Source organism: Panthera leo, chromosome E3, assembly GCF_018350215.1.
Source record: "Panthera leo isolate Ple1 chromosome E3, P.leo_Ple1_pat1.1, whole genome shotgun sequence".
Classification (NCBI taxonomy): Eukaryota; Metazoa; Chordata; class Mammalia; order Carnivora; family Felidae; genus Panthera; species Panthera leo.
The window spans coordinates 18,377,143-18,387,316 of NC_056694.1; the positions used below are offsets into that span (position 1 = coordinate 18,377,143).

The 10,174-nt window shown below is 60.0% G+C and overlaps 1 protein-coding gene across 3 annotated transcripts; it reads left to right on the top strand.

Moving 5' to 3' along the window:
- Positions 1-1,769: 1,769 nt before the first annotated feature.
- Positions 1,770-7,816, top strand: CORO1A (coronin 1A). Of its 3 annotated transcripts, none has more exons than XM_042922155.1 (11): positions 1,770-1,838; positions 4,017-4,215; positions 5,271-5,393; positions 5,486-5,615; positions 5,695-5,879; positions 6,038-6,157; positions 6,379-6,483; positions 6,612-6,757; positions 6,875-6,932; positions 7,048-7,263; positions 7,596-7,816. In XM_042922155.1, exons 2-11 carry the CDS (start codon positions 4,018-4,020, stop codon positions 7,698-7,700), a joined length of 1,386 nt encoding a protein of 461 aa, XP_042778089.1. In that variant the 5' UTR covers positions 1,770-1,838; position 4,017; the 3' UTR covers positions 7,701-7,816. The 3 variants fall into 3 exon arrangements, with proteins under 3 accessions (XP_042778089.1, XP_042778088.1, XP_042778091.1); XM_042922154.1 differs by lacking the exon at positions 1,770-1,838 and adding an exon at positions 2,237-2,405; XM_042922157.1 differs by lacking the exon at positions 1,770-1,838 and adding an exon at positions 2,238-2,405 and having other exon boundaries at positions 7,048-7,242.
- The last annotated feature ends 2,358 nt before the right edge of the window (positions 7,817-10,174 follow it).

Below are 10,174 nucleotides of genomic sequence, written 5' to 3' on the forward strand. Positions count from 1 at the left end.
CTTGCTTCTGGAGGTGTCTGTGTGGGCTGATTCTGGCCAGCTTTTCCTATACGGTGACAAGATGGTCACTACTAGTGCCAGGCTTATAGCCTATCGGCTTACTGACCCCCAGTGGAAAGTGGGCTCTTTTTGCCAGCAGCTCCAATGCGTCTGCTTCTGATCGCAAGGCCTCGAATCCAGCGGCCCTCCCTGAACCAATCAGAAAAGATTGCTTTGACTGGGGAGCTGTGGCCCTGTGCCCACCTTGGACCCCCTCTTGAAGTTTAGAGACTGCCAGTGTGGAAAGGTTGGTTCCCCGAAGGAAAAGGACGCTAAGAGGCTGGGCCAGAAGCACGCCACAGGCACACTGTCCCAACGCCCCTCTCAGGGAGCCGTCTGCCCCTCCTTAGGTACACGAGGAGCCTCGCGGCAGGGCCTTCACCACCCACCACTGGACTGCCTCTCGGGCTTGTGTTCCCCGGACACCTGCTTCCCCGTAGCTGGTGCCACTGGCCTCACGTCTGTCGTCTGCGGCAGCCCCATACCTGTCCGTCCCACCACACGCCGCACACCTGCTGGGATGTGCAAGCGGCGTCTGCGATTCCCAGCCTGTCCCCCTGTAGGCCTGTCAGGCTCTCGCTTCCGGGGGGCATGGTTTTCAGGCCTCTGGCCAGTCCACTTGTCTCCTGCCGGGAAGTGGGGCACTCCAGGGCCGAAGGCAAAGTGTGCCTGGGTCCTCCGTAAAAGGGAGGTGGTATCTGTGTTATAGGGATGAAACGATTTCCTAAGGATGGATGGATGGATTTCCCATGCTAAGGATGTAACATATTTATAGTGTTGAGACAGCGCCCGGCACACAGCAGGCGCACAGTAAATGCTGGCTGTTATTCTCATCACTTCGGGTGGAGACGACCCGTCGCAGTCCCCGAGCATCCCCGTCCAGTCCGGTCCAGGCCAGTCCAGTGGCAGGCTCTCAGGTACAACACCACCCATAGGTTTCTACAATTTAATAATGTGTAGACCACCTTTACGAGTTTTGTCTCATTGGAGCCTTACACCTTTGTGAAGAGTGCAGGTCACACGGTATTTGTCCCCCAGTTGCAGACGGAAAAACTGAGGTTGTCAGAGGTCAGACCTCATGCCCGAGGTCGTGCCGCCGGTCCGTGGTGGAGGTGGGATTTGAACCCGTCCCTCGAGGAATCACATCGCTGGGCCTTTGGTCGGCTGCCCCTCAGCCCACAAGGCCTCCTCCAGTCGTGCCTCTTGGCCCCCTCCCACCTTCTCAGGCCCAGCCCGGTGCCCTGAAAACAGTAAAAAATGATAAGAGCCCACGCTTCTTAAGCACCTGTATCTCTCCGGACGAAGCGCGTAAGGCTTTGCTTTCCCCGTAACCTCTTGAGCTGGGTAGGAGTCTTACAGAGGGGAGAAACTGGGGCTGAGGGAAGTGAAATAAGCCTGCCCGGGATCACTCAGCAGGGGCAGCCAGGAGCCCGAGTCAGAGAGCAGTCTGACTCTGGGGAAGGCCTCTCGTACCCTCTGCAGCCTCCACGATCCCTTCTCTGAGTCCAAGGATGACAGTGGACTCCCCCTTCCTCTTGAGCAGGACGTCGGGCTTCTTCCTCTGCTTAGCATCCTTGGAGCCGTCGTTCGTTCGCTCCCCTCCCTCCAACAGGCTGAGAGCTCTCTGCGGGCCAGGAACCTGACCCTCCCTGACTCATTCACCTCTGCAACCCGGGCACGAAGAAGCCTCCGTGATGCCAGAGTATCTCATTCGTTCTCCGCGAGGCAGGCGGGGCGGAGGCGCTCCCGGACGAAGACACGAGATGGGAGAGGTGGTGACCCTCCCGAGGCCACCGTTTGTAAGTGCAGGAGCCTGGACGAGCCCCTCCCCCTCCATTCCTTGTCTGGCGGGGGCGGGGGTGGGGGTGGGGTTGCGGAAGGCAGCTCAGCCTTAGCTGGGGGTGGGCGGGGGGGGGGGGGCTGATGGGCGCTTCTACGAACGCCAGGGACAGGATGGTGAGTGGGCTGGGAGCGGACTGAGGGAGGGAAGAAGGAACAGGGTATTTTTGCATTTTGACATTACAAAAGCGCCCAGGAGATTGTCAGCGACTGGCCGGCAGCATCTGTTTGGGTTCGGAATTGGCAGGCGAGGCCGAGCTGGGCGGAGGGAGGGCGGCCGCGGGCGGGGGGCGGGGGGGGGCGGTGCCTCCTCCCGGAGAAGGGCTATCCCCTTTAAGAGCTCCGCCCAAAGGGGCGCTGCCACCCCGAAGGAGGCGGGCAGCCGCCGCTTCTCATTCATTGTCTTGACAAGAGCATCCTCAGCGGGCAGTCTCTGGCTCCGCCGGCTCCTTCCTCCTCCTCCTCCTCTTCCTCCTCCTCCTCTCCCTCCTCCATTTGGGGGGGGGTCACTCATCTCTCAGCGGCAGGTAAGCCTGGGTCCCCGGGCAAGGGACTAGGCATCCCTGCCCCGGGCCACCTGTGGGGCCGGCGTGAGCTTGGCGGAAGCCGGCTGTGGGGGCGGCCGGGCTGTCGCGCGCCGCCCGGGGGTGGGAGAGAGCCCACCGTCCGCGCCGCCGTGGAGGGGACTGGCCCCGGGGGTGGGCGTGCGTGGGAGGGCCCATCCGCGTGTCCCAGGGCGCTGTGAGCAGGCCAGGGTGAGGGACCACCGCAGCCAAGATGGAGGTGGGGGAGCCGGAGGCCTGACGCTCCCCGGAACGGGCATCGGGGGTGGGGGTGGGGACAGGGTGGGGTGCGCCGAGCAGCTGCCCTGAGCCTGGAGACAGGAAGGGGTTGAGAGCAAAACAAGAAAAGACCAAGTTCCCCTTTCCGCGGTTTCTGGGCCTGGTACCTGCGGTGGGGGAGGAGGCAGGGTGGGGCGACGGCTTCCTGTCCCCCAGCCTCGGTTTTGGGGCTCCCCTCTCCCCAAGCCCAGGTCTCTCTCCTGGGACTGATCCCCCTGTTTCCAGACTGCTCCTTCTCACAATGCTCCTCACCTGCTCTTTGGGCAGGTGGCCCTGGAGCCTCCTGGAACCTCCCAGGCCAGGCCGGGGCGGGGGGAGGGGGGGGGTGCCTGGGTGAGAAGGGGTGAAGCTGGGCGGGTGGAGTGGAAGCCTGGCAGGGCGCCCTCTGAGCGGGCAGCATGGCCCCGCGGCTCAGCAGGAAGGTGATGCAGGTGGGCGTCAGGATGGGGTCTGGAACCTGGGGAGCCAGAGGCAGTCCCCTTGGCTTTACTCACTCTCCGCCCAGCCACTGTGGGGGGAACCGTCCTCACTGGACCTCAGAGAAGTCAGCGCCGCCTCTCCCTGTGGATAGTTTCAGTGCAGGTGGAGACGGTATTTAAGGGCACCTGCTTAGGCAGACTCTAGAAGCAGCGGTGTGGGAAGGAGATAGTAGGACCCAAGCCATCTGCCTGTTTCTGGTGTCCAGAGACCTGTTGGGGAAGCTGTCTTGACCCCAAGGACCTGCCTCCCAGGCAGGCCCGCACGCTGCTTCCCTGTGTCTGTGGAGCCCCGTGCCAGCAGGCGATGGGGGGCCAGCCCTGTCCCTGCCTTCAGGAAGCTCCCCATGTAGGTGTGAAGGATGTGAGGCCTGGCTGCTGTGACTGAGCGAACCCACCCTCCAGGCTGTCTACACTGAAGCCCCCAGAGTGTGGGAGTGAGGCCTCAGAGAGGAAGGGCTGTGTCCACCAGCGGTCGACAAATCGGCACTTGGTGCTACCCCATACCAGGCTCTGCCCTAGAGGCTGAGGGTACAGACATGAGGCCTGGTGTGGGTAGAGAAGGTTGGCCTTGCAGGTTAGGCGGGGGGGGGGGGGGGGGGGGGGGGGGGGGGGGGTGAGAAGGGGTGAGGAAGGCGAGCATGAGGGCAACAGGATGGCAGTTACGGTGGAGGGGGCAGGGAGCCCAGGGAGATGAATTAGCTGAGACCTTAAAGGCCAGGCGGAGGGGTGTTCTGGGGGGCACAGAGGACACTCTAAGGTCAGAGTCGACCTGAAGCTCCCTTCAAAGCCCTCAAACCCCACGTTCCCCGCCCCCCAGGATGAGCCGGCAGGTGGTCCGCTCCAGCAAGTTCCGCCACGTGTTTGGACAGCCAGCCAAGGCCGACCAGTGCTATGAGGACGTGCGCGTCTCACAGACCACCTGGGACAGTGGCTTTTGTGCTGTCAACCCCAAGTTCGTTGCCCTGATCTGTGAGGCCAGCGGGGGAGGGGCCTTCCTGGTGCTACCCCTGGGCAAGGTGAGCCCCTGGAGCAGCAGTGTTCCACTTGAGGGGGCCTCTGGCCCCTTGGGGGTCCTGATGGCTGTTGCTGAGCCTCCCCGGGCTGCAGCGTTGTCATCTGTAAAACTGAGCTGGGCCACATGAGCCTTACGCCTACTCCAGCTCCTACATGTAGTGGTCGCATGGAAACTGGAGCTCAGATGACACCAGAAAGGTCACACGGCGAGTCCTGCAGACCCAGGGCCTGGTCTCCCAAGCCTGATGCCCCTGTGGAGCACAGAGAGGGCTCCGTGGGGAGAGGGGAGACCCAGCGGTGCTCTCAGGGTAGGGGTGGCTCTGGGCCTGGGCCTGCCTGAGCCCTGGCCCCCCCTGCTGCAGGCAGGGAGGGTGTAAGAGGCCCTCTCTCCTCCCCCAAACCTGCCTTTCCTCTGGTCCTGCTCACAGCCACCCCCATCCGCTCTGCTGACCCCCACCCCCAGCACACTCCTGTGCCCTTGGGGGGTGAGACAGGAAGGGGAGATCGGCCCTAAGATGTTACCTTAAAAGGGCCGATGGAAGCAGAGAGAAGAGGAAGTGGTTGTGGGGTGAGAGCTGGGTGCGCTCTTCACACAGGAAGCCCTGCCGAGGCAGCAGCCGTCCCCGGAAGCGGCCATTTCCAAACCTCTGCTCCTGCCTGGGGCCAATTATGATGGCCTTTCCTGGTCCTTGTCCTTTTGGAAGGACTCATCTCCATCCCCATCCCCACACTTCCTTGGGGAACCCTAATCTTAATGCAACCTCCCCTCCCTAGAGCCTTGGCCTGTCATCCCCTGGAAGCTTCACTCAGGGAAGGGGGCGGGGGCCAGCCCCAGGGCATAGGTGAGATGTCAGGACCTTGGCCAGGGTCTAACACTAAGGCAGGACCAGGGCCCGGTGTGGCATCCCCTTCCTGCACTACTTGTGGCCAGCCCTTCTGAGCTGCCTGGACGGGGACCCCACTGCCTTCCTCTGTGCCTCTCTGAAAGGGTCTGGGGAGGTTGGATCAGGTTTGGGGAGCAAAAACACCTCCCTCAGAATCCTGCTGTGCTCTCTAGACTGGACGTGTGGACAAGAACGCGCCCATGGTCTGTGGCCACACAGCCCCGGTGCTGGACATCGCCTGGTGCCCACACAATGATAATGTCATTGCCAGTGGCTCTGAGGATTGCACAGTCATGGTGAGTGATGGGGGGGACACGGGGGCCGGGAGAGCTCCAGCACCAGATGTGATATTTGGAGCCCCCAAGTCTCACTTGCCCCCTCTCTGCAGGTGTGGGAGATCCCTGATGGGGGCCTGACGCTGCCCCTGAGGGAGCCTGTCGTCACCCTGGAGGGCCACACCAAGCGCGTGGGCATCGTGGCCTGGCACCCCACAGCCCAGAATGTGCTGCTCAGTGCAGGTGCCTGGGGGAAGAGGAGGGGCGGGCTGGTCGCGTGACAGCGAGGCTCGTGGCTTCTGACAGTGGGGATATCACCCAGGTTGCGACAACGTGATCCTGGTGTGGGACGTGGGCACCGGGGCGGCTGTGCTGACGCTCGGCTCGGACGTGCACCCGGACACAATCTACAGTGTGGACTGGAGCCGAGATGGCGCGCTCATTTGCACCTCCTGCCGCGACAAGCGCGTGCGCATCATCGAGCCCCGCAAAGGCACTGTTGTAGCTGTGAGTTGCCATGTATCGTGCCCCTTGACCCTAGGACATTTACCCTTGTACACACCACCAGCCGGGTCCCTAGATGCTGCCCTGCCTTGCTCTCAGCTGGAGTCTGGTCGTTAGGATGAGTGTGCGGGTACTGACTGACCACCTCCCTTTCCTTCCAGGAGAAGGACCGTCCCCATGAGGGGACCCGGCCTGTGCGCGCCGTGTTTGTATCTGATGGGAAGATCCTGACCACAGGCTTCAGCCGCATGAGTGAGCGGCAGGTGGCGCTGTGGGACACGGTGAGTGCCAGGTGGGGAGCGGCGATCAGGCAGGACTGGAGGCTTAGTCCTGGCCCTGCCACTTGCATGATCCCACACAGCCATGGGCCTCAGTTTACCCTCTGTGGGATGGGGGGTTCCGCTGCTTGTTCTGTGAGGGCCTTCCCCGAGTCTCTGCCCGGTGGGCTTCACAGGCCTGACTTGGCCCAGCTCATTGTTCCCTGTCTCACCCATCTCTACAGAAGCACCTGGAGGAACCACTGTCCCTGCAGGAACTGGACACGAGCAGTGGCGTCCTGCTGCCCTTCTTTGACCCCGACACCAACATAGTCTACCTCTGTGGCAAGGTGTCCCAGTCGGGCAGCAGCTTGTGGAGGGAGGAGGGGGGGCGGGGGCGGGGGCGGGGGGCTTGGAGAGGACCAGGCAAGAGGGATCTGTCGGTGCTGATCCCGGGGTTTGCACGCGCCACCTGCAGGGTGACAGCTCCATCCGGTACTTCGAGATCACTTCCGAGGCCCCATATCTGCACTATCTCTCCATGTTCAGTTCCAAGGAGTCCCAGCGGGGCATGGGCTACATGCCCAAACGCGGCCTGGAGGTGAACAAGTGTGAGATTGCCAGGTGACTGACCCCTGCCCCTGCCCCGAGCATGCTCCCTGGGCTGTGCTGACCCCGTGCCGACCTTGGATTCCAGCCGCCCCCATGCCGCAGGCGCTGCTCACCTTCTTGTTTCCACAGATTCTACAAGCTGCACGAGCGGAGGTGTGAGCCCATTGCCATGACAGTGCCTAGAAAGGTGATGCTCCCATGTCCCTTCCTGGGCTGCGGGCCAGGCACTGACCTCACACACTTGCTGGGTGGTGGTGGTGTGGCCCAAGCACTCGCTTACCCAGTCTTGGCCTTGCCCACAGTCGGACCTGTTCCAGGAGGACCTTTACCCACCCACCGCGGGGCCTGACGCTGCCCTCACGGCTGAGGAGTGGCTGAAGGGCCAGGATGCCGGGCCCCTCCTCATTTCCCTCAAGGATGGCTATGTGCCCCCAAAGAGCCGAGAGCTGAGGGTCAACCGGGGCCTGGACACGGGGCGCAGAAAGGCAGCACCAGAGGCCGGTGGTACCCCCAGCTCGGTGAGAAGTGGACAGGAACCTGGGAGGCAGGACGAGAAGACCTATAGGGCAGGGGCTGCTACTGATGGATGGAGTCATTGTCCCCGTGGAAGGTGGCTGGTGTTTGGGCCGCCTCACACGCCAACGTTGGGGATCCTTTGGGGGCCGGGAGTGGGTAATCCTGAGGCCTCAGAAAACAGGTTTCAAGCTTATTGGCCTGCAGCTGTCTGGGCAGCAACCAGCTGAGAGACAGAAGGGCCAGGCCCTGGGGCTCTTGGTAGGGGGGTGGGGGGCTGCCAGGGTCAGGGGAGCCCGGGATGGAGCTGGGACTCACGCAACGATGGGTCCCCCAGGACGCCATACACCGGCTGGAGGAGGAAATGAAGAAGCTCCAGGCCACAGTGCAGGAGCTACAGAAGCGCTTGGAGAGTCTGGAGGAGACCGTCCAGGCCAAGTAGAGGACCCGAGGGCCTCAGCTGGGGCCGCAGCATCACCTCCCTCCCTTCCAGTCGTACCCTTCTCCCCAGGCCACGATGGCAGATAAAAAATAATAAAATGGCTTTATTTTCTGGTACCTCTCAGACTCTGATGGCCACCTGAATGCTGGGTCTGCTGAAATGACCTGCCCTTGAGCTTCCCCCTCAGTTACCTTGTGAGATTGGCCCATAGCAGGAGCCGGGGAATGCCTCCAAATACCCTAGACCACAGGAACAGGCCTTGGTGGGTGGGAGCCCCCATGCTGATGTGGGCTGTGAGCCTACTCTTTTCCAGCTCCTTCGCAGAGCTGGCAGGGTCTGAGCCGCTCAAGGCCCTTGCCACGGTTACTCAGGATTTGTCTTTTCTAGTCAACCACAACAACACGCCACCTTACTGTCAGTATCAGTATGGCTGGTGGGGAACCGAAACTGACATGACACTTACACAGCAGTGACATGACATCTTTCAAACTGCAAGCTCGAGGGAGCAAAATCAGGGGATCTTTTGTGAGGAAAAAGCTTAGAACTCAACCCTGTTTTACAGGTGAGGAAACTGAGGCACAGAGCAGGAGAGAGGGGCTTGCTGAAGGCAGATCTGGAGGCATGAGCTGTCTCTCCTGGTCCCCAGCCTTCGCTGCGGTGCTGCTGCCTCTCAACCCCTTTCTCTGTTTCCCAGCAGATCCTCCCCCCACAGAAGAGACCCGTTAGGCCCTATCAAGTGGGGGCTTACACGTGGGTTTCTGATGCCCACCTTAGTGGGCGACCTCAAGCTAGGGCACGGTTATTAGGGATGGCTGTCCTGGCCACAGCAGAGCTTTCTTCATACCACACAGGGAGCCCAGCAAGGACCCAGCGCCTCATCCACAGTCCCCGCCCCTTCTTCAGCTACCTGGGTAGACAGGCAGCTGATAAGACATCCCTGTCCATCCGTTTGGGTCTCAATCTCTTTGCAAGCCATGTGACCCTGGGCAAGTCACTTCCCTCCAGGCCTCAGCTGCTCTCTAAAGTGGGGAGGGTTGTTAGCAAGGCAGCTCTGTGAACGTAGTGGGTGGATCCAATCAGGGGGGTGATAAAGAGAGAATCAGAAAATCTGGAACCTGGGCCCCTGAAAGTGACGTTCCTTCCCTGAGCCTCTCCTGCACAATGGGGATGATGCGCCCTGCTGGCAAAGTAGGCTTGAGTACTCTGAGTCACTAGTTCGCCTCCTGGCCCGAGGGATCTGGAAAAGTTCAGGAAAGGATTATAGAAACCCAGAAGGGTTAACCGTCACCACCAGGACTTCTAGCTTTACCAGCCCATTCTCCCTCTGATAGGAAAGAGGCAGGTACGAGGAAGGATGCAGGTTACTTAGGGGCCAAGAAATTGGCCCTGAAAACACAGGGGAACAGAGTGACGGGAGGCTTGAAAACCGCAGTCCTTCGCTCCTGAAGGGCCCTGGTCCCATCTGGGTTACCTGCTACCCACCTGGGTCCTGGGGACCTCATCTGTGCCAGGCCTTACCAACCCTGGCACCTGTGTTTAAGATTGATACGAGGGGCACCACGTACCCCAATCTGATGGCTCAGATGGCTTCATTTTCCCTTAACTCTATCCCAGCTCCTGTCCACAGCTCCATTCCTGACGTCCTCATGGTCTCTCCAGGAGCAGTGGTGGCCACATCAAGCCCTGGGCTAACGGGGTCACTGGACTTTCTCCAGTGGGCCAGAAGGCATCAACGTTCCAGGTGTTGGGGAGACCCTGCTGTGGTACCACATGCTGTGAGGCTACCAAGGGCTGGGAAACCTGCAGGGAGGTGTGGAGCCCCCATCCACCTCTGACACTGGGGTGATGTCGAGGAGCGGGGGAGGTCTGTTACGTCGGCCAGTGTCCTGAAACTCTGGGTACTTTTTCATCTGTGCGCCTTGAAAACTGGCAGAGGGCAGGAGACCCCAGTAATGGCCGATGAATAGTAGCAGTATTTCTAGGGCTCTACCAAGAGTTACAGAGAAGGTTTGTGTGGCCTGCCCTGGAAGAGACTTCATTTTATAGGTGGGGGCACAGAGGCCTATGGATCTACTTAAGAAAGCAACAGAGCTCACAAGAAAGGAAACAAACTGAAAGTCTGTTTAGGTACAAAGTCTGTTGCCCTTAAGACTTTGCTTCCTGCCTTCCATTTATAACCAAGAATAAAACTACCAAGAAATAGAAACAAAAAAAAATGAGACTAAAAAAAAGAACAATAAAATTAACAATAAGAGGTAGAGCAGTATCTTAGGCTAGTATGCAGTAGGTAGTTCCGATTTCAAACTTAAAAATTGATGCTAAGAGTATCGGATTGATTTTTGCAATTGCATTTAAGTACGTTGTATGTATGTGTATGCGTGCATACGTTACATACATATATGTTTAATGTATATACATATGTGTGTACACATATACACACACACGCACACGTAAACACACACACATACACACAC

Bases quoted from the DNA above. Each gene is read 5' to 3' on its own strand.
- CORO1A (XM_042922155.1), top strand. From the start codon at position 4,018: ATGAGCCGGCAGGTGGTCCGCTCCAGCAAGTTCCGCCACGTGTTTGGA. The intron at 6,758-6,874 runs GTGACTGACCCC...TTGTTTCCACAG, and splicing joins AACAAGTGTGAGATTGCCAG to ATTCTACAAGCTGCACGAGC. The intron at 7,264-7,595 runs GTGAGAAGTGGA...TGGGTCCCCCAG, and splicing joins CCGGTGGTACCCCCAGCTCG to GACGCCATACACCGGCTGGA.